Source organism: Saccopteryx bilineata, chromosome 2, assembly GCF_036850765.1.
Source record: "Saccopteryx bilineata isolate mSacBil1 chromosome 2, mSacBil1_pri_phased_curated, whole genome shotgun sequence".
NCBI lineage: Eukaryota > Metazoa > Chordata > Mammalia > Chiroptera > Emballonuridae > Saccopteryx > Saccopteryx bilineata.
In genome coordinates, this window is record NC_089491.1 from 58,420,326 (window position 1) to 58,445,360 (window position 25,035).

At 38.8% G+C, this 25,035-nt stretch overlaps 1 protein-coding gene across 1 annotated transcript in view; it reads right to left on the reverse strand.

The window, feature by feature from the left end:
- Positions 1-24,456, reverse strand: part of CFAP95 (cilia and flagella associated protein 95) — a 146,208-nt gene extending 121,752 nt beyond the window's left edge. Inside the window, exon 1 of the mRNA XM_066254727.1 lies at positions 24,275-24,456. Coding sequence (XP_066110824.1) covers positions 24,275-24,426 — 152 coding nt within the window. The 5' untranslated portion in view covers positions 24,427-24,456. The remainder of the gene's footprint in view (positions 1-24,274) is intronic.
- Positions 24,457-25,035: the final 579 nt, after the last annotated feature.

A 25,035-nucleotide genomic window follows, 5' to 3' on the forward strand; every position in this document is an offset into this window, starting at 1 on the left:
GTGGCCTGCAAGAGAAGTATCTGTCTCAAAACTATTTCTTGGGTGAGAAAAAGGAAGCTGAAAACAAGCACTCCACAGGATGGGGCTTGCTATTAGGGAGACAGGGATAGAACTGTGTAAAGGACAGTGAGGTATCCAAAAATTTATCTATCCATCTGTCCCTTTAACTGTATTTTAAGTACTTCATTCAGCATGTGTTTTTAAGTACTTACTACACGCCAGGTTCTTTGCTAGGTACGGGGAATGCCATGGAAAGGCCTGATACAGTCCCTTCCTTCAGCTGCTCTGGTAAGAACAACAGACAAACAAGTAAAATCTACATAATGCTGAGAGTGGTCACAGGGCTCTGGAAGCAGAACAGTATTCACTCATCTTGATGGGGCACCCAACGTCCAAATTAGGATGCCCTTTAGGACCTGACCCTCATCTTGGCCCTTGCACTGCAAATTACACCCTCACCTCCCCACCTCTGAGCTTTGGGAGCAGAGTTATGCTTAGAACACAGCAGAGGGGAAGCCCAGGTCAAAGTGGCAGAGGTCCAACCCTCTTGTCTTCCTCACATCTGAGCATGAATTTTAAAAATGCTAAAAGCGCCTTGGCCAGTTGGCTCAGTGGTAGAGTGTTGGCCTGGCATGCAGGAGTCCCCAGTTCGATTCCCGGCCAGGGCACACAGGAGAAGCGCCCATCTGCTTCTCCGCCCCTCCCCCTCTCCTTCCTCTCTGTCTCTCTCATCCCCTCCTGCAGCCAAGGCTCCATTGGAACAAAGTTTGCCCAGGCGCTGAGGATGGCTCTGTGGCCTCTGCCTCAGGCACTAGAATGGCTCTGGTTGCAACAAAGCAATGGCCAAGATGGGCAGAGCATCGCCCCCTGGTGGGCATGCCGGGTGGATCCCGGTCAGGCGCATGCGAGAGTCTGTCTGACTGCTTCCCCATTTCCAACTTCAGAAAAATTAAAAATACAAACAAAAAACAAACAACAACAACAAAAAAAACCACGCTAAAAGCATTTTGGTATGACACCAGCATTTTTTGAGACTGACAGAAAACTTAAACAAGTCCTTAGTGGGCACACTGAACAATATCAAGAACCAGGAGTGATAGCAGGAATGAGGTCAGGGGTTTGAGTCTTTGCTAAGCCAGGTAACCTCAGCTGTGTAACCTTAGGCAAGCTATATAATCTTCCTGTGTTTCCATTTTCACATATGCGAAATGAGAACAAAAGCAATACCAATATCCTTTTAGATTTTTATAAGAATTAAATAAAAAAGTAAAGGTGGAAGGTCCTTCAAATATTTTAAAGCTCTATAACCATCTATGTATAGTGAATACTAATGGGGTTTTAAAAAATTGGTGTCCAAGAATTGCAACATAATTTTCCCATAATTTAACAAAGCTCTTATCCTCCAGGTGGAATACATTATTAATCATGTTCTGAATTTCTTCCATCTCTAAAGAGTCTGTGTGGTCCCACAATGTCAATAATCCATGTTTGATGTCATCATCTCTCCTTGGCAGCATTTGTGAAAACATCTTCATTCCCCCGTGATTTCCCATTATGATCGATGTAGATCCCCACTATGCCTTCCTGGTCCCTCCACACAGAAGTTTGTATAAACTGGCACTCAGACACAGGGAGGCCACTCACTAGCCTACCAAACACTTTCTTGTGTTCCTCTTCATCCAGGGTCCCAAGAAACACAGACACTGCTCCTGCACTGCTTGCCTGGCTCACCAAGCAAATAGGCGTTTCATGACCACCATACTGGTCGTGGGGGACACATAGGAGCCCGGCCCTTCAACAGCTTCACAGAAAGCACCCTAGATGTTGAGGGATAAGCATTGATTAGGCCACCTGCTCTAGGACTTCCAAAGCCTTAATCCTGAACAAATTCACATGATCTCTTCATGTTCTATGGGAAAGGGTAGCCCAGCTCTTCGTCTCTTCTTCCAAATCTATGTTGTCTTCCTAAGGTCCAAGTTTTTGAACCCCAAAGCCAAGCATTTGGCTCTTTTGCCTGCTGGGTCTTTCTTCTCTGAGGCAGTAAAACCAGAATATCTCCCCAAGAGCACAGGAATTAAAGGAGAAAGCACTAACTAACACTTTAGTATATTATACCCAGGGCTCACTTCTTTATTGGGGTAGGCACAATGCCCGAGACTTGTGATGCTTTTTAGGGGATCCTAGAGTGTTTCAATGATTTTTAAATAAAAAAGGAGAATATAATTCAGCTGGAAGTATATCCATCTTTATACCAATAAAGTAATAAACTATCATTTTAACATTTATTTTATTTTAACTGAAGGAAAAGACATATGAAAGCAAAGATAATTAGTGATCATAAGAGTTGGAATATAGCTCTGATTATTCCACCATGTATTTTAAATTGCATTATAACTAGATTATTACAAAAGATACAGATATGTTCTTTTTCTTATAGCAATCTTAAATTGCACCCAAAGGCCCAGCATTGAAAAGATAAATCTATAATGAAAGTGTTTCTTTGGAGGACTGAGCTAATGCAGTTGGCGTTTCCTAATGCCTGTGCACGAATAATATGCACACAGCCTGCAGGCACCAAGAGACTGGCTGCCAACCTAGCAAAGAGAGATATACATGTTTAAAAATTACAGAATATATAAAAATATATTTTATAGTAATATATGATAGAAAATATTAAACTATATAGTAAAATTTTTATAGTATACTAAATATATTTTTTATATTTTTATATTTTTGAACTATTTAAAATGTATATTTTAAATAGTTTATTTACTATGTGTTAAATACATATTTGCTATATATAAGACTACAGTAAAAGTGAGTAAGGTATTATAAAGAAAATGGCAGAGTAAATTAATTCTGTGACTTTATATTATGTCAGGTGGACATTGGCTTATGTCTTAATTTCCTTGAGATAAACTGAAAATAATATCTTGAGGAAAAAAATGAATTAATGCATTGGGAATGACAAGTGACATATACATACAAAATATTATTATGTAAAATAATACAGTCGTCCCTCACCATATTGTGGTTCACTTTTCGCAGTCTCACTGTATTGAAGATTTTTAAATTGTATATATCTAATTTTCTATCACAGATTTTTTGCGATATCGTGGGATTTTGCAGTATATAAGTATTTTTATATATTTATTATTTTAATTATTTTTATGGTAAAATAAGCATTTTCTAGCCTACAAAATTGAAAACAATATAAAAAGAGTCTGGGAAAGGTTAATAACAGTGTGGGTAAGGTTTATAAGAGTGTGGGGAGGGTCTATAAAGCCTATATATATATATATATATAATAAAATAAAAAATAAATATAAGGTCGCTACTTTGCGGATTTTTGACTAACACGGGGAGTTCTGGAACTTAAACCCTGCGATAGATGATGGACCACTGTAATGTGTCTATTTATAAATGTTTTAGTTGGGTATTTTTAAGTACCTCACCAATACTAATTCATTTACAGCATCTTTGTGAGAAAGAAATAATCAAGTTATAATAAATATATACTTTATATAGCCTTGTTCTCCTTGCTACCTACATTTATTTTTATTCACCATGCAGCTTGCCATGACTTGTCATTTATTGCAATAAAATTTTTTATCAGATAAAATGAATATAATAAAATTATAATGTCTCAGTAAATTTAAATTTTTTGGTTTTGACTTGGTGGTTCAGTGAATAGAGTGTTATCCTGGAGGACCGAGGTCGCAGGTTCAATCCCCAGTCAGGGCACACACAAGAAGCAACCAATGAGTGCACAACTAAATGAAACTAAGTGGAACAACGAGTTGATGTCTCTCTCTCTCTCTCTCTCTCTCTCTCTCCCTCCCTCTCTCTCTCCCTTCTTCTCTCTTTCTCTTTCAAATCAATGGGAAAAAATGTTTTTTAAGTTTTTGACCACAGCCTCCACCCACCCCACTCCCACACACCCTGAGACAGTTGCCAGGGTTTGGAGACACTGTTAGTTGTTGCATCTGGGCGGGGTGGGTTGTTACTGGCATCTAGCGGCACTGCTACCCATCCTACAATGCACAGAACAAACCCTGCCACAAAGAAATATCTGACCTAAAGTGTCAGAAGTGCTGAAGTTGAGAAAGTTCTAGAGAAAAGTTGCATACCAGACTCAGATCAGTGAGTGTTTCATGAAGCAGCAAAAGTTTCCCTCAAAATTTGTAGAACCAACATAAAATGGCCAATTTTGTCTTGATAAGAACATCAAAAATAAAATAAGCATCTATCACCTTTAATTAGAAGATCTCTAACACCAAAGATAAATAAAAACAATCTGAGTCCTTTAAATGGGATAAATTTAGCTATACAGTAAACTAGCTACATGACTTTACAGCCTATACATCACCTTGGATTAGTAAAAGAGTCATTGTTGGCTTCTGCAGATATTAATTTGCCCAGATATGTATTTGACAGCAGCTGGTCAGCAGTCAATTCAAGGCCAAAGCAGCTTGAACACAAATATACCATGCTGCCGACTAAATGAAGAGTTGTGTCTTTGGTGCCAGGCATTCAGGTATAGGCTGACATTCTTGCTGGGAGAAAGGTCCATAGGGCTTCCTGCCAACAGGGTTAGAATCTTCCTTGACAAGCAGCCTTGCTTCTTCTGAGGACCTGGATCTATCAAGCCCAGAACCGAAGACTATTTCTTTATATAAGAAATCTTAATTACATAAGATGAAGCTTGCTTTCTCTAGTCTACTGTGAGAGAAATAATATGAATATGAATAGAATTAGGAATTGGGAAAGGGCTGACAGGATAGGATCAGAGCTGTCAACTGTTTTGAAAGGAGCTTGGAACCATGACCCTGTTGTCAAAAATGCCACTTAGACTGATGTGAAGTGGGTCAAGGTCAATAGAATCCAGGAGGGCAAAGACAGCTTGAGCAGGCCCCACTCTGAACAAATGGCCAACATATCCAGCCAGTACACAACTTTCAGATACCAACCCTACAATCACCTGAACCCTCTAGAAACTGTTTATCCTATCTCCTTCAGCCTAGCATAGTCCCAAGTCATGCCTTCTTAAGAGGACCTCCTGGGTCTGTTCCTCAGGTACTTGGTGAGCTTGCATTTCCTACCGTTAAGAGTTGGGCTATTCCACATCAAATCAGATCTGTAAGCCCCCTTTGAGTAAATGTATACAAATCCTTAAGTGAGTTGCAAGGCTGAACAAATTAAAGTCCAGAGTATTCTCAGGGAGAAACCTGCAGCTTCCCTGTGGCTGTCCCGAAAGTCAGTGGAGGACAGGATGGAATTAGGTCATAGGATACTTTTCAAGGGAGAGGGAACCAAGTTATGCTCTAGGATTTCCATGTTCCAATGTCTATGTGAAGAAGGTAAGGTGGGAGGGGTATTGCAAAGAAACCATTATCTTTTTTTTTTTTTAATAAAAAATTTTCAAGCCAGTGGGAGCTCAGGCTGTAGTGGGGAGAAACCATTATCTTTATAACTGCTATGCCTTTCTTAATGTTGTATAACTATCCATTAATTAATTTGCCTTCTCATTAGATTAAGAACTTCTTAGATACAAGTTTTATTTTTTATTCATATTTTGTGATCTCAGCCATGCCGAGCATAGTCTAACACATTGTAAATGCTTATTAAATCTTAAATAATTGGTTGGTTGATTGATTGAATGTTCTTATATTTTGTTACAGTAATTTTAATGTAAATGCTGAAAGCAATGGCTTTTAAATATGTCTATAAAAATAAAGAGTATCCCAGATCAATCTGCAAAAGCATACATAAAGAGGGAATAATGCATATAGAGATGCTCATTCTTTGCAGTAGCCTGACCTGTGGTGGCGCAGTGGATAAAGCATCCACCTGGAATGCTAAGGTCGCCAGATCAAAACCATGGGCTTGCCTGGTCAAGGCACATATGGAAGTTGATGCTTCCTGCTTCTCTCCCCCTTCTCTCTCTCTCTACCTTCTCTAAAATGAATATAAATAAAACCTTAAAAAAAACTTGTCTCAGAAGGAATTATAAATCTACTTGCTGAATGGGAAAACATACATATGCATAACACTGACTGCAAAGAATGTTTGTAGTTGAGCAATACCTGATATGAGTACAATGAAAATTCAAGCTGAATACTAGTTTCTGGTTACTTGACATGAGACACATTTTCTTTGCAGATTTAAAGATGTTAAAAATGTTTAGCTAAGACTCCAGATGGCAGAATACGTTAATTTAAAATTTTAGAATTATTTTATGTAGTTCACAAGTATTCTTTCAGCCATTATATGTTCTGATGTAAATCTAACCCAAACAAGGGTTAGATTTTATTAGGCTTTATAATCATCTGCTACTTAGAACTTTAAAAGAAAATTACCCTCAACAGTCAGCTATATTTTCTGAACACATTAGAAGCATAAAAACAATAAAATCAAAGACTGCAAAGAAACATTTGACAATCCTCTTTAAAGAGTTCAATGGGCCCTGGCCGGTTGGCTCAGTGGTAGAGCATTGGCCTGGCGTGTGGAAGTTCCAGGTTTGATTTCCAGTCAGGGCACACAGAAGAAGTGCCCATCTGCTTCTCCACCCTTCCCCCTCTCCTTCCTCTCTATCTCTCTCTTCCCCTCCCACAGCCAAGGTTCCATTGGAGCAAAGTTGGCCTGGGTGCTGAGGACAGCTCCATGGACTCCGCCTCAAGCGCTAGAATGGCTCTGGCCACAATGGAGCAAAGCCCCGGATGGGCAGAGCATCGCCCCATGGTGGGCATGCTGGGTAGATCCTGGTTGGGCACATGCAGGAGTCTGATTGCCTCCCTGCTTCTAACTTCGGAAAAATACAAAAAAAAAAAAAAGAGTTCATGGACTAATAATTTACATGCTAAAGTAGTGCTATTTGGTGGTAAAAATGTAGCAGTTGAAAAATGGAGACTTTTAGATGTACTTTCAGAAGCATAAGGAAAATCTTATGTACTCAGGAGATATTGTGACATCCGAGTTATGAAGAAAGATTTTGTTTTTCAACGTGTCTCATGCTGTATGTGATTTGCACATCTATAACCATGAAACCATAGAATTTGAAGCCTAAACTCCACTCAAAATAAAAATCTCTGGATGGAGGCAGATAAATGAAGTAATTTTTTTCACTCAACATACATTGAGTAGCATGTAAACACAATCCATTATTATTATGAATTTTCTACACAAAAAATCTTCAAGAATAGGAGGCCCCATGGAAAATATTGGGAAGGAGCAAAAGGAATATAACACGTTTGAACTTTTGCCTATCTTAATAATTTAAATGTTAAATAAATGGTATCAGTCTAATTAATTGCCAAACAAATGACTGTGAAACAGCTAAAGGGACATACATTAAGTAGAGAGACATTACAATTGATTATCCCACTTGGGATACTTTTAGAGGGAAATGAGGTACTACATACACTGGCAGTGGTAAAAAATAGGACTATCCTACTCAAATCAGAATTGGGACATTCTTTCCTTATCTTCAGACAACTAGATATAAATTATCTTCAAATCCTAGTATATTGCTTACTGTTTCTTTGGTCCTCCTGTCAAGAAACAGCTTATAGGCCCTGGCCGGTTGGCTCAGCGGTAGAGCGTCGGCCTGGCATGCGGGGGACCCGGGTTCGATTCCCGGCCAGGGCACATAGGAGAAGCGCCCATTTGCTTCTCCACCCCCCCCCCTCCTTCCTCTCTGTCTCTCTCTTCCCCTCCCGCAGCCAAGGCTCCATTGGAGCAAAGATGGCCCGGGCGCTGGGGATGGCTCCTTGGCCTCTGCCCCAGGCGCTAGAGTGGCTCTGGTCGCGGCAGAGCGACGCCCCAGAGGGGCAGAGCATCGCCCCCTGGTGGGCAGAGCTAGCCCTGGTGGGCGTGCCGGGTGAATCCCGGTCGGGCGCATGCGGGAGTCTGTCTGACTGTCTCTCCCCGTTTCCAGCTTCAGAAAAAAGAAAAAAAAAAAAGAAACAGCTTATATTGACTGACCGACCATCCTCTGGGTGGTAGAAGAGTAGGGCTAAAGAGAATCAGGGTTTTTAAAGTATATTATATATTAGTAATTACTATAGTCCAAAGAATACCTTGGCAGTGTACCTACATCCTGGCATGAGTGGCATGAAGACTAGTTTGCCACGCTCCAAATCAAAAGCAAACATCTGATTGCCTGTATAAACTCCTATTCCTATACTGTTAATATTACTGGCTTAAATAATTTAATTACTCTAGAATAACATCAAAAGATTATATTGTGTGAACTTAAGGTCCATTTTAATGTACACTTCTGTGAATTCATGAGTAATGCATATTAAGTATATAACACAAGCTTCTTTGATTTTAAAGTAATTCATCTACATTAGAAACAAAGGAACAAGCCTTTCTTTATGAATAGGATCTAGAACTAAAATACTCTTCTCTTATGGACAGAGCTACATAAATATGTATTTTCCCTTTTCTTCCTAGCAAAAACAGAAAGGAGATGGGAAAATTACAAGCAAACTTAAGTTGCTGGCAAAATCAGAAGTTATAATCCCCAGATTACATCACATATGCAGGCTACCATAAGCTGCCAAGACCCAGTCAAAAACAACTGGAAGAAGTGGCAATAAGAGACAGTAGCAAGAAATCTCAGAAATGAGATTCTCAGAGATAGAACTCTCTCACCACCAGCCAAATTACATTTCTGTGTTTATACAAAAAAACTCATTGAAAACAAAGGAAAATGCTATGTTATACACACAGACATACATACAGACACGCACATACACACACACACACGGGTTGGCAAAAATAGGTTTATAGTTGTGAGTATGTGAAACAGAGTTTATTCTTGTACTATTATTTTACTTATTTTTTCCAAGTGATAGGAGGGGAGATAGAGAGACAGACTCCTGCATGCACCCCGACTGGGATCCACCCAGCAACCCCTGTCTGAGGCTGATGCTCTGCCCATCTGGGGCCATGCTTGCAACTGAGCTATTTTTAGTGCCTGAGGAGGAGGCTCCATGGAGCTATCCTCAGTGCCTGGGCCGATCACTTGAACCAATAGAGCAGTGATTCTCAACCTTTCTAATGTCGTGATCCCGCAATACAGTTCCTCATGTTGTGGTGACCCCAAACCAAAAAAATAATTTTGGTGGCTACTTCATAACTGTAATTTTGCTACAGTTATGATTCGGAATGTAAATACCTGATATGCATTATGTATTTGCCGATGGCTTTAGGCGACCCCGCCGGGGTCGCGACCCACAGGTTGAGAACCATTGCAATAGAGCCATGGTTGCAGGAGGGAAAGAGAGAGACAGATAAGGGAACCGGTAGGGATGGAGAAGCAGATGGTTGCTTCTCCTATGTGCCCTGATTGGGAATCAAATCCAGGACATCCACACACCAGGGAGACATTCCACCACTAAGCCAACTGACCAGGGTTTCTTTTGTTATTATCTAATAATTATTGTATTACAACTGTAAACCTACTTTGCATGTGTGTGTGTGTGTGTGTGTGTGTGTAACACATTAAAAGTTCTTAGAAACTGAAAATTCCGTGGAAATTGCCAGACTAACATTTGGATAAAGGCCGGAAACCAATGGGGTAAATAGAACTTATAAACACCAAATCTGCTGCTGTCCTTGGGGTGTTTGCCAACACTGTATAAGGGCAATGGCTTCAGAACTAGAGGGACAAAAGTCTAGTCCTAGAGCTCAGACTTTTGGGAACCGAGGAAGGAAATTTCACAAGAAGTCTTCCATCTGAGATATAGATTGTGCTCTCCAATACAATTTCTCCTCTTCTAGGAATACAAGAGGTTAAAATTTCCAGCTCCCATGAAGGTAGTAGGGTCTTTAGACTAGTTCTGGCCAATAAATAAATATGAGCAGAAATGATATGTGCCATTTCTGGGGCAACACAGTAAATGAAAACTCTTGTATAATCCTCAATTCTTTTTTCCCTCCAGAGCAATTGATGACTTTCCAGATGATCGAATCTCAATCAGTCTGCATCCTGGAGTATCTACGTGGAAGAATGCCCTACTCCCCCCACCAAAAACCTACAGTGGACCTTATGTGAGTAGAAAATACATCTTTATGTGTTAAACCACTGAGACTTTTTTTTTAGTTGTTTGTTATCACAGATTAAGCCTAGCTAGTCTAACATAGAAATTGGGACAAGAAGTGGAGTGGATGCTACTGTAATAAAATCTAATATATATGGTATTAGCTAAAGGTCAGGCAGAAGACAATAGGAAACTGATATCTGAGGCTGGAAAGGCAAACATTTGATAGCCACAGTAGGTGAAGAGTCAAGTCATGTATCTAGTGAGATTGGGAAAGAGGCTGAAAAACAGTTTGTCAGTTCTGTGTGTGAATTGCTAATTGACAGTTGTTTTGCCAAGGTATTTTAAAAAGAGTGAGAGGGAGATAAATAAATTCAGGAAACTGGCTGGTTTTCAAGAAGAAAAAGGAAAAATAAGAGATTCTAGAAATTTGGGTTCTTGAAATGGTAAAAGAGCCAACCACGTTTAGATCCCAAACAGTAAGAGAGAAAAGTGAGACAGACTTTTTTGAGACAAAGTTCCATCAAAACTAGAACTCGCAGCAAAGTTCACCCAATTGCTAGATTCTCCAAGTGAATTAAGTTGCACTGAAGCAAATATCAGTTTAAGGAGCTGGACAAACAGAAGTTCTCAGGGTTTCTGATTTCTGTAACTATAACAGTTTCAAAGTGACATTCAAAATGTTATGAGGAGAAAAAAATAAAGAAATCTGAGAACTTTGTCTAGAAAGAATTGAGAGAGAAGTTACTAACAGTTGGAAATAATTGTATTCAAACAAATAATACGAAGCTTTTAAGAACTGTATACTTCCAAACAAGCCAGGGAAATTGCATATAAAAGCCTTTATCTGTTCAATATTTAAAATATATTTTGGCACCCAAACTTTGGGGGACAGAAAATGAACTGAGAAATCTGAACAGCATAGGAGGCTATATTCTATCTATGACATCACTGCCGCTGTGGTCAAGGAGAATAATAGAAAAGGTCCCACCTGGACAGAGTTGAGGGCTACAGAGAGAGATGGGAAAGGAAAGCTACTGCCAGAAAGCAGCATCAGGATCTAATCAAAGAACATTCCTGACCAATGTAGGTCTCCCCACCAATGTCTGCCTGACACAATTGAAGAATGTGGATAATGAGAGTCCTGTCACTTCTACCCTTCCTCTTTCTGAGGGGCGGTACTTATTGCATCTACCTTGTCCCTGTCCCAGCACTGAACACTGTATAGATGGACAGGGTGCAGGTAGTTTGTTTTATTGTTTTATAGGCTTTTGAAACAAGTAGAGCCATAGCTAGAATTAGTAGAGAGACTATAGCATAACAAGTGGAGATCTTAGACATTTGACCTGTGACTAGATAGACTCTGGGTCATCTTCCTTGGGTAAATGGGTGAATATGGTCTGCATGTGGGAAGAGTGAGACCAATAACTGGTGACCTGCCTAAAAAATACAACTTTAATGGCACATGAAACTTTCATAAAAATTAAGAAAAAAAAAATCCATCTATTTAAAAGATGCCAATAATGCAATAAAACTTGAAATTCACAACAGTTTTAAGAGATTGGTCTTATATCTGGGAATATTTAAACATTTTACCAAACAACTCAAATCAAAGAACAAACTTAAATTGCTGAATTTGTCATAAATTCCAATAGAAATACCACTTATAATAATCCATAAGATATACATAAAACACTACCTACAAAAAAATTCAAAGGTCTAAGTATTTATATTAGTAAAAATGAAATAAAAATAAATAAATGAAGCATTTAATTCAAAAGCAGAAAAAGAACAAACAAGCCAACAGAAATGAGAATGACAGAATAATTCAAAGTAAAAGCAGAATGAAATAAGTTTAAAAAAACAGAATGAGTGAGTAAACAAAATAGACAAACTCCTATCCAGAAAATTAAGAACAAAGACAGGTGAAGTATAAAAAATAGAGAAATGTCATATCCATATCATAAACTATTATTAGGCAATTAAAATAAATAAAGTATTCATACATGCTATACCATGGATGAACCTTGAGGGTATTATGCCAATAAAAGAAGCCATCACATAGGATGATTAGATGATTCCATTAATATGAAATGTCCATTATAGGCAAATCTATAAAGAGAGAAAATAGAAGAGTGATTGTCTAGGTCTTGAGGGATAGGAAAATTTGGGGGCAACAGCATTTCTTTTGGGGTTAATAAAAATGTCCTAAAATCTATTGTGTTGATGCATATACAGCTCTGTGACTATACAAAAAGCCATTGAATTATACACTTTCAAAAGATTATCTGTATGATATATGAATTACATCTTAATAAAGATGTTTTAAAAATAGGATATAATCATCAAAATAAAAGAAAAAAATTTTAAATCATTAAAGATAACTTCCCATAAGTCTATGCATATCTGGAAAGCTAGATACCATAAAACTTTCTATAAAAACCAATTTACCAAAATTGTCCTCAGTAAAGACAGAAGTCTAAACAGTTAATTTTTAGAGAAGTAATAGAAAAAGTAGTTAAAGAAAAAGGAGACCCTCCAAAACAGTACTAGGCCCAGCTGGTTTTATAGTGGGAGGAAATTTGTTATTTGTACCTGAATGTCTAGAAGGACATTTGACATGCCTTGATCTGCTTACTCATCTAGGGGTACATCGGCCCGGGTGAGAGCAAGAAGACATATAGTGGATCCCATTTCACTCACTATATTCACTTTAACATAACTATAAACCAACCAGAGGTAGCCTTTCAAAATTATTTATATTTATCATAAGATTGCTTGAGATACAAAGAAAGTCCAGTAAAAAACATACAATCTGCCTGACCTGTGGTGGCACAGTGGATAGAGCATTGACTTGGAACACTGAAGCCACCAGTTTGAGACCGTGACCTTGCCTGGTCAAGGTACATATGACAACTAATGGGAAGCAACTATGAGTTAGCACTTTTTGTTCTCCCTCCCTCACCCATGTAAAATCAATAAATAAAATCTTTTTAAAAAAATACAGTCTACCTAGATTAAACTTATCTAATTATTCACATAATATACATAATCATTGTTTTGAGTTCTGGGTAGAAGTCTACAATATCTTAATCTCTAAGAAATTGCCTGCAATGAAATTTTGGATGCTTTGTTGGCACGAACCCCTACAATGAGAACAGGTGCCACTAAACACTGAAAATACAGGATTCTTACACAGTAATGAGTAGGGGGTTGCTTTTCTGTGACTAGCTCTATTAGGGGTTTGTTGTCTGCATCCTGCTATGCACACCATATGCAAACTGGCTAGACTTAATGTGCCGACCCTAGACACATGTTAGCTCTATTCTCCTGACACATCTGTCTGTAAACTTGTAGATATGTAGATTAGGCATCATATGGATAGATGAGTAAATGCTGTTTAGCTGGCATGGCTACCACTAGAACTAAGAGTCACAATTTTTGCAATCACACACTTGACATCACTAGCTACCAGTCATTACGCAATCTAAAATGCCTGTACATATTTCCAAAAATTCTGAGAAAAGTGGTAGTATAATGACCTCAGTTGAAAACTAACTAATGTGGCACCTTTAGTTCTCCATGTAAATCCTAGCAGCTCAGATAACCTCCTCTAGGAAACTTTCCCTGATCTAATAGGCCTAATTGCTTCTCTTGGATGTTCCCAGAGCACCCTGCATACCCCAATCCTAGCATGTATCACAGTGCATAGTAATCGCCTGGTTAGCCTTATTTCTGTCTCACTATAATCCTGATCTCCTAAGGGAAGGGAGGATGTCTTGTTCACTGTCCAATCCCAGACCCAACAGAGTGTCTGCAACAAATGCCATTCAAAAAGTAGCTCTTTAAACAAATAAACAAACAAGGAAAACAAACAAAAACTTATAACACAGACAACCATATATTGGTTACCAGAGGAGAAGGGGAAGGGAAGAAGTGAAGAGTAAAGGGGGCCAAATACATGGTGATAGAAGAACATTTGACTTTGGATGGTGGGCATACAATGCGGTACACAGATGTTATAGCATAGAATTGTACACTTGAAAACTATATAATTTTATTAACCAATATCACCTCAATAAATTTAATTTTAAAACATTTTAAAGTAAAAAAGTGCTCCTTAATGAACATTTTTAAGTGACCCCCCCCCCCAAAAAAAAAGCTCAGGTAATGTTTCTGACTTCTGGCAGAGCATCTTAGTGTTTTTCATTTGTTTTTGTTTGGGGGTGTTTATTTCTTTAAGTATTTAAAATTTGTGACAAATCATTCACATGTTTTCAGTTCATAATATTCTTCCTATCACTTTCAATAAAATGAGACTAAAGTCCTTACAATAAATAAATGACATATATTAATTCCCCCATTTGACTGAACCTGGAAAAATCTGATAGGGATCTAACATCTTAACAAAGAAACACAATTTTTCTGTCAATTATTTCTGTTAATGCTTCAAAATTCAGTTAAATCAAAATAAAAATATTCTGAGTGACTAATGACAATTAAAATGAATTTGTATTTCAAATAAAAAAACAGTAATAAAAGTGTCCATCAAAAACAGTAACACAATATTCAAATTTATTCAGAACTAACTTTATCAAAATACTATAAAGATCTGTTCATCTCATCTCCACACAAGATTCTGTTTTCTGCTCATTAAATCTAAGGCCAATTTTTACTTTATTTTTTATTTTTATTTTAAAATTTTTTATTTTGTTCAACATGTATTTAGTTAGTGTTTTTGATTCTTAGGGCTACCATCACAAATTACCACAAACTTGAAGGCCTAGAATAACAGGAATTTATTCTCTCACAATTCAGGAGACTAGATGTCTGAAGTCAAGCTGTCAGCAGGGCCATGCTTCCTTTGAAAGCTCTAGGAAGGAAACCCTCCTTGTCTTTTCCAGCTTCTGGTGTAAGGTCAATTTTTAAAAACTGCATTGGGTTGGTACTGGTTTGGGTGGGTGTGGGAAGAACATAATTCAAAGTCAAAATAACAGCAAATGTAGGAAATCCCCAATATATTAATAGGTTGTATTCTAAACTTTTGCTGTAAAATTGGGTCTTTGGAATTTGGAATTCATTCTCCACTCTAGTAGCTATTCAATTATATAGTAGATATCCATAGAATAGGATGGGATACAGTAGATCTATAGGAAAGGGTAGGATATAACATCTATAGAATAGGATGGAATACAGTAGATATCTATAAGATTGCCAGCCCCGCACTTCTTTCTCCTGGGTTAGTCTACCTTGCCCCATGGCTATTAGGGAGCTATCATATTTCCATTTAACCTTGCCCAGTCAGATGAGCCCAAACAGATACTTGGCTCAGGAATGGAAATGTCACCTGAAATTTATGATTCTGAACTGAAAATACCTTAAAATACATCTTTCTTTGTAGGATGAAGATGTGAGATAAAAACTCCATAACTGGAACAGCCACGTTTCCCATAGTATTCAATGGTAAGATGAATCAAACCGCACAAATAAAAGGACAAAGGAAACAGGAAGTGAGGCTGGTTGCATTTGCATCCCTTATTCCAGTTGTTTCTAAGATTGAACTACATCCCTGCCCTCCTTACCTAGTAATCAATCATTCTTTGAATATCCTGAGCTAATTAATACACTCTCTTGCTTCGTTAGACTAGCGCAAGCTGAGTATCTGTCACTTGTAACCAAAAGACTAACCAGTACACACAGAAAATGGTACCAATGTGGTGGCTTCCCAGGCCAACTCAGAGAAAAGTTCATCTAACAATACCAGTTCCAGGGCTATTAAAAATCCTGAGCTTGGTCCTGACGTTCACAGACTCAACCTCTCCTTATCACTGAGCTCCACATTCTTCCTACCTTCTCTCTAACTTCCCACACCCTTAACTAGAAGGGATCATCAGTGAGATAGGAGAAAGAAAACTTGATTTAACAAAAGTACTTGTAGCTGTCTATGAAGGAAAGAGGAGGGGGCTCTGGTGGCTCCTGGGGTCCTGGTGGGAAAAGTTTCCGAGGGTAGGGAGTTGGCTCAGGTAGGGGTACTTGTAAACAGCAATGATATTTCCTAATCCAAGTATACCCACATGGGGAAATTCCTGTCCTGAAATACTCTGTCTTACAAGGGTTCATCTTGCAAGCAACACTGGTTTTTCTTGGCCCTTGCCAATTAAGTTCAGCAAAACATCACACAAAGGTCAAGGCACAAGGATTCTATAAACACAAGATTTTAGAAAAATAATTTGATTGGAACTTCATAAAAGACAATAGCATTGAAAGAAAAATGTAGCCAGGACAAAAGGATGCATTTCCTGCATTGTATCTTGAAAAATAGAAAATAAGGTGCTTCCCCACATCCCAAAACTACTACATTCAAGAACATTTGTGGGTAGATACGTATGTTGAGGAATAAGAACATAGGACTAGATTTAAAATAACCATGGTGTAGTAGGACCTACCATTATAGAACACAGAATGAAAGGGTGGTTAAACCAAATGAATGTGAATAGCATCATCTTTTTTATCCAACATAAACTAGCCATTAAAAAGATATTTAAAAAAGACTTATAATAAAATGTAAAGCCAGTATCCACGGCCAGGGCCACCATCAAAGCAGCCCAGCCCATGCAGGTTTGCATTGGATTCGGACAGTCGGTAAAGAAACAACGGAGCCACAAACTGGTGGGCCATAGTCTTTAATCCTAGCTTGCACCCAGCGGGCAAGTAAAAATACACACTGGGCTCCAAAACCCACTCACATTCAGTGCTCACAAAGCCACTGACTTATCCGAGTTTCCTAGAATCAAAGGTTTCTAGCTCACCAGCCTTATTCTCCTCAGTTCCCCATCTCCTTCCTTATCCCAGATACAAACTCTGTACAAACTGGCATCTCACTCAGCACTCCGCCATCTTGGCTCCGTCTCCTGGCCACATGGCCTCTTTCTGCTCTCTGCTCTGCTCCCTCTGCTCTCTCATGCTAATCATCCCAGGAACCAAGAGCGCAAGCTCCCTTTCTGCCCCTATTTTATAGTGTAGATTCAAAACCTTTAATCTAATATACAAAGTAGGGAAGTCTCTAATACAAAGTCACTTCTCTGAGGCATGATTAGATTGTACCACCCCACATCAAAAAGGGTGGGAAAGGCTTAATCCCAAAACCAAGCCCCAGGCTACAAGAATTCTCAACACACATTAATATCACCTGGGAGACGGCCTCACGTGGGCAGCGCTATTTTTAACAAAGTGAGCATAATACATTTTATCTGCCCAACATAAACTATGAAAAGTGACTCAGACTCTGAAAAAGATGAAGTATTCTGTCTAAATTCTGATCATGTAGAGAATGTTTGCACCAGGGGAAAAAGATATAAAAAATAAAAAATTTTAAAGTAATTTTACTTAATTTTAATGAAAATAATACATGTTCATTATGGCAAATGCAGAAGTGGCAAAGAGAAAAAAAAAAGATCAAAGAAACCATAAATCCACCATTCAGCAGTAACTATTGTGTTACACGGTAAATATCCTTTCAGTCTCTCCTCAATACATATAGGCATACTTTTAATAAAAGAATTCAATACATAGTACTCTTTTTCTTGCTCACTTATACTAAGGTAATATTTTTAAATATTAACATTTGTACTTTGCTTCACTCTTTAAAATAACATTTGCTCTAATAAATCAGAAGCATCCACATTTGCCTTGGGAACATTCAGGATTATTGTACCAGGAATATGAAGAAAAATAAAGTGTTGCTGATTAACCTCTAACAAAAAAGAATGAAATTTTTGAGTGCTGAAGGAGATCTTTTTTTGAAAGTTGGAGATTGTTGAGAAATAAAAGATTTAAAATTCATAAGCTTCTATTAACAACAAAAACGAGAAACTCCCAAACATAGGACAGATAGAGTGATCTTAAACCTTATATTTTAAAGCAGGTTACTTTAGAAAGTAAAAGAGAGATATTTAGTTAAATTTCAGGCCAATGAGAGCTAACCTATCCTGGGCAAACCATGGCATATGCACAGCCTCTCTACAGGGTATTTGGTGAAAGCTCAGTTGAGTGTTAGTGAGCCAGCTGCGGGGTTGCCATGGTGAGGGATGGAAGTGCACCTACTACAGTGGCTGCGGTGTGACCAGCCTAAGTCTGGGGCTCAGGAAGGACAAGCCTGACATAGGATCTGTAGTACCAACAAGAGTCAAAGTAGAACTGAGTTTGCAAGCAGAGATATCAGATCCTCAACAAACCAAGTAGACTGTCACCAATTTACCAGCAGAAGGCACAGAAATTGAATAAAGGGTAAGGTGAGAAAGAACAAGGACCCACACATAGATCTGGGGTCCTCACTCCCCCACCACCAAAATATCACATAACCTCAGTCCCTCGTACACACACAAACACCAGGGGAAGCAGAGGGTGGAGGAAGAAGGTCTTAGGAAGAGTGGGCACTGTTTTGAAAGAGATGGTTTTTGGGCACTGTTCTAAGAGATGGTTTTAATCTAACTCTAAGAGACAGAGCTACCCTTTAATTGGCATGTTTGAATTTTTCTCTCATAGTCAACAGTTGAAAAGCTATGAGGATCAGTTTTAGAAAATAAATATTATATATGCATGGCATTTGTATGCAAATTTCTAATTCTGCTACCCACTAGACAGTGAATATATATCCATGTTATTGGCCTACTATTATATCATCTCAAATGGTCACATAATAGAATTTATATTTTTTTAAGTATGAGTTAAAAAATATACTGCTCACAAAAATTAGGGGATATTTCAAAATGAATAGGAAGCTATAAAATATCCCCTAATTTTTGTGGGCAGTGTACAAATATCTCTTTAAAGGGTAAATACTATTTGTCTCTATATTAACCGAAAATCTCCTTATTTCCTGTTAGTCCCTGGTAAGTCACACACTACAACTAGGAAAAGCACAGCTTAGCTTCCATTTTAAATTCTTTACCATTCCAATCAGAAATCTAATGCATTATACCTTACTAAGTTCACTTACACAGAAGTAACCAAAGATGGGGTTTTGATGTCATTCTATGACATCTGTATTACATCTGTGAAAATCAACTCTGGCTTTATTATGGACTCATGCTATCCCTTTCCCACAATTATGACCACATTTTATTTTTATTCATTTTTTCCCCTTCTCTTTCTGTTTTCTTCCTATTATGGGGTGTGGAAGGAGGGTATAAAATGCCCCGCTCCATTAATATAGGCAGGAGAAAACAGTAATTGAAATTACAAATATATAAAATTAACCTGAGCTCTTTAAACTCTGTCACCATGGAGATCAAAACATGAACTATCTCAATGAGAATTCCAATGAATTTTTTTTTGCTTTAAATTTTTATCACTTATTATTGAATGTTGATTTGGCCAAGGAAAGGATAAGTAAAAATAAAAATAAATAAATATAAGAGCTAGCCTCACACCAGAGAATTTATTAAGGACAAATATAGTTGTTCTGGTTCTTAGTATTACTTTGTTCCAGTGAGTGTGGAGATATCTCAAGAGAAATTTTCCCTCAATTCAGAATTCCTGATGGAATTACCTAATGATATAGCTCCATAAATGCTACAGAACTGAATAGAGAAATATAATCTCTAGAAAAGGCCTCTCTCACTCAGAATCATCATGGTATGATGCAGGGGATAGGGTCCTCTACCCACCATTACAGCTGCAAGGAAGAAACGGCTCCTAGGCAATGTCTCATCCTAGTTATGAGCCAGAAACCTCTAACAACCTTTCTGGGTATATCACTTTATACACAACTGTTTTAAATATGTGAAATCGAACAGAAACACAGGAATCATCCAAATGTTTAAAGTAGGTAAGTCACAATTTCTCTCAGTCATCAACTCTATTTTCTATATAGGTATAGTCACTTAATTGATTGAGTACTCCATTGAGAGGCAATTCAAATGGTGTTTAATAAGTAGTAAGTGTTAATCTTTAATAAAAGATTAAAATTCACTAGAAGTTTAATATGTAATAAAATAAGTCAACAGAATGCAAACAGTTATGACCAGAATGTATAAAAACAAAATGGTCAATAACATTATTCATTTGAAAGTTTATCCAATTTGAACTTCATGCAGTTTTTTTTAAGGAAAGATCTCGATGACTGGTTGGGTGCCAAAAAAAAAGTGCCAGCAGCACAACTAGCTTAGAAATATAGCATTTGGCCTGACCAGGTGGTGGCGCAGTGGATAGAGCATTGGACTAGGATGCAGAGGACCCAGGTTCGAAACCCCGAGGTCGTAGGCTTGAGCGCAGGCTCATCGGCCTGAAGATGGCTCACCAGCTTGAGCATAGTATCGCTGACTTGAGCGTGGGATCATAAATATGACCCCATGGTCACTGGCTTGAGCTCAAAGGTCACTGGCTTGAAGCCCAACGTTACTGAATTGAGCAAGGGGTCACTTACTCTGCTGTAGCTCCCAGGTCAAGGCACATATGAGAAAGCAGTTAACAAACAACTAAGATGCCACAACGAAGAACTGATGCTTCTCATCCCTCTCCCTTCCTGCCAGTCTATCCCTATCTGTCCCTCTCTCTGTCTCTGTCACACATTCACAAAAAAGAAAAGAAATATGTATAGGATTTGGTTCCTGTGAGCCATTTTCATCAACAAATCAATATACAATCTGATTTTATATGTGTTTCTAGTTAGAGACACCTTATTTAATACATATTGTTTATTAACATTGAACTAACATCCAATAGCACTATAACTTATACCTGAATTAAACTTATGTAACACATGAGTTTTCTCCCCATCACACACTTCTTGCACTTAGGAACACTAGACAGCACTTCAGCACTAAGTTTTAGGACCATTTTAACAATGAAATCACCACAAAAAGCACCAAAATGCAAAATTAAATAAATAAAGTGGAACTAGATAGACTGAAAAGAATACTTGTTCACGGTATCAACGCTAAAACAAAAAGGCAGAGTGCCACTTTTTTTTTTTAGGTATTGAGAAGGTGAGATAGTGAGGCATTGAGAAGGTGAGATAGTGAGGCAGTTTCCCACATCCACCTGGCAACCCCTGTCTAGGGCCAATGCTTGAGTATGGATCTATTTTTAGTGCCTGAGAGTGATGTGCTAAGACCAACCAAGCTATCCTTAGTGCCCAGGGCTATGCTGGAACGAATCAAGCCACTGGCTGAGAAGGGAAGAAAGAGAGAAGCGGGAGAGGGAGGGGGGAGAAGCAGATGATTCATTTTCCTGTGTGCCCTGACTGAGAATAGAACCTGGGATGTCCACATGTTGGTCTGATGCTCTATCCATTGAGCCACCAGCCATGGTCTAGAGTGTCACTTTGACCTCAACTGGGAATGTGTATGGGCAGTGACTCAAAATTTTTGCTTCTCTGCACATGTCCTTAAATGACCATGAAATTGCCATGGGTATTGACTTGGGGTTACAAATAAATTTTAGCAAGTAGACAAATTTGCAATTACAAAATTCACAAATAATGAGGATCAACTGTATTTGCCAACTATAGAGAACTACTTCTACTTCCCTATGATGCTGCTACTTTACAATTCCATTGCATTTGACTGTTTTCTTTTGTGTACGTATGAAGCTCCTATTCTTCATTCTAAACCCTATTCAGGAACCTCCCCCTCCCACACACTGACTTCTCCTTCCTGTTCCCTTTGCCTCTTATACCTATTTCGATTTTACACTAATAAGATTACTGACATCCTCCTTTACTGTCCTATGAAATTCCTTGAGGTCACTGAACATGTCCCATATACATGTCCCAAAACATTCTGTGTTTACTATTGTATATGCCAGGCTACATAGTAAAAGATGCTTCACATATAATACCTTGTTTAATCTTATAAGAATTCTATTGTCCCCATTTTACAGTTGCAGAAACATAGAACCAGAGCAATCATCACTTGCCATATCACAAGCTGCAAACTTGGTGTTCAACCTAGATTCCAAGCTTTTAACCATTATGTTATACTAAATAAATAATATTAGCTACAACATATTATTAACTGCTGTCTATGTTTCAGACATGATGTAAATGTTTTACATAAGTTATCTCATTGAATCTCCTTTACCTACCTCTTTGTCTCCAACACATAGCAAAGCGTATGGCACACAAATGTTAGTTGTATTGAATTGATTTCTTCCTGCTCCTAAACCTTTTTTCTGAAACACACTGCATGAGAACTCTACATTTCCAGTAGTGATCAGCATGACTTTCAGTGTTACACTACTCTTCTTCTCAACCAAACTCCTATCTCTTTCCCATTACATTCTTCTGTGGGTTCGCTATTGGTGTCTACAGTGTTCACAAGGCAACATCTCAAATCAATGAAGAAAAGAGCAAAGCCCTATCCACGTGAAAAATATCTTTCTCTGTAACAATTTCTAGGAGCATTTTATATCATGACCTAAATCCTTATGAAGTAACAGAATCAAGAGAGAGTTAAGGGTTTTGCTTGAGAGCCATGATGTAAGCCCTGTATGAGGCTAAAAGAGAATTTTTGTTTCTTTATGTAGGTTTGGACATAAAATCTATATAACCTCTCATACTGAATTCAAAATAGGCAGTCAGTTTTAGAGATAAGAAATAAAGGTTTGTAAAAATAAAGAATAGGCTGTAGAAAGTTTGCAAGACAGAAAAGGCAGGACTCAATATATTGCATGAATGAATGGGATCAAGAAGGACTCAGCTTTAGAGCTAAAGCCAAAATCATTCATCTTCTGTCACTGGCAAAAATATAAAGAAGACAAGTTTTGAGACTTCTTTTCACTTCTCACCTCCTGCTCTCTACCCCAGAGAATTGCAAATACAGAAAGTAATTATTGTGAACAATATAGACAGGAAAATTGACCCAAAGGACAGAATCCTAATGGCACCAAAAGTCTCCATTTTTCTCCAGTTATGTCATGATTTTGCTATCGGTACTGCAATATTTAATAAAACAAAAGAATCTCTAAGTGAATTTCAAACCCAAGGTCTAAGGCAAAAGAAGTAAAGCAAATGCCTTCTGGGGCTAGAAAGGACCTATATGAGTGAAATTACCAAAGAGAACTCTCATCTTCCACAGCCAGTGCTCAGCTCCAGGACATTCATACTGGAGGAAAAAATCCTGTTGCCAGGCTTTTCAACTTTTCAAAATAAGACACAGTATTGAATTTTTATGTATAATCTCCTGGTTTTAAATGTGGAAAATTATTATTTTTTTAAATAAAAACACAGTACATGCCAAACAAATTGTTGGCCTTACGCAGTGGGAAATGCCAGCTTGCAGTCTCTGGCCAGAAGAGCCCTAAGTAGTCTAGGGACATCTTTCAAGTCATTTAGTGTGCCTCATTGTCCCCAAAATGACAGTCCTGGAGACCATCCTCTGAACAAACATCTCCCTCCTGCTGGACCCCTGACCTCCTCCTAATGAGCCCTCGAGTAAGTATTTGTCTCAGAAACATGATTTCCATGTGCATTCCGCACATGGGTGATCTATGACCTCTGGTGGCCAGGTAGCTGGCTGCAGCAGGTCCCAGTGTAGGCTGGGGAGCTACTCTTCGAGACCTCTCCTATTTCCTCTTCCTTTCCCAACTTGCATTCCTACCCTTTCAACCTCTTCTTTGAAGATGTTTCCCTTTCTTTTCTCGTCTTTTATTTTTTTAAATCCAGTGAGAGACAGGGAGATGGAGAGACAGACTCCCATATGTGCCCCAACCAGGATCCACCAGGCAACCCGTCTATGTCTGATGTTCTGCCCAGCTGAGGCTGCTGCTTCGGAAATTGAACCATTTTAGCACCTGAGGCCAGGCATGGTGCCATCCTCAGCGGCCAGGGCCAACTTGCTCTTTCGAGCCATGGCTGCAGGAGAAGGAGGAGGAGGGTGGAGAAGTAGATGGTTGCTTCTTTTGTGTGCCCTGACCAAAGTCTAACTGGGGACTTCCACACACCAGGCTGATGCTCTACCGCTGAGCCAAATGGGATCAGAGCCTTCCTTTTCTCATCTCTCCTCTCCCAGTTCTCTCTCTCTCGTCTCATCCTCTTTTTTTCTCACCTCTTCATTTTTTTTTCTTCTTTCTCTTTGTTCTCTTCCTCTATTGTCATTCCCTTCTGTTTATTCTCTCCTCTCCACCCTTGTCTTTTATTACTCTCCTTTCCTCTCCTCCCAATCCCATCTGCTTTTCTCCCTACCCCAGAACCGGGAATAAGGAACTTCGGAGAGCTCGCTCACCAGGAATACACCAACACCGGATTCGAGTATTTCTTGTGACGCGAGCGGAGAGTCAGGGAGCCCTTGCGCTCCAGCAAGTCTGTGGGTCCGAGCTCAAACTGGTATTGCCTACTGCTGCACAATTCCTGGTAGGAGCTGTCCGAGTTCTCCATGGCTGCCCTCGAAGTATAGACCTCAGAGAATTTCCCTCTCCACCTGTTCTGCCCTGAGCCGACAATGACCAAGATTTGGCGTCTCTCATCTCCTAAGCAACATGGGGCGGGATCAATAGAGAGATGGTTCCTTCAGACCTTGGTTTCCTAGACAGTGTAACAGCCGAGTCAAAGAAAACTCCATTTCCCAGAATGCAACGAGGGGAGCGTTAGAACTACGTAGGAGGAAGACTAAAGATCTGCATCTTGGGACCTGTAGTTTCATCTGCCCACCAGCCTAACCTCTGGAGTGGCTCCCGAAGTTTAAGTGGGATCCGCGGGTCAGGTAAGTGCTAATGGGACCTAACCCCGGAGGAGGGTCTGTTCCCGCTATCCTTGCATAAGTTTTTTATTTTACCATCCATCATCTGTTGCTACCATATCTTCTGCTTAAAAGTTTGACTAAAAGGGAGCAAGAGAACAACCCTTAAACCCTAAAATATGTCATTTCTATATAGCTTTTCTGAAAAAGAGGAGTGGAATCATTCAGCTAAAAAGTCGAAGGATGAAAAGACCTGGTTAGTTTCAGTTTCAGCTGCTTTCTCATTTAAGAATATTGAATGAATTAAT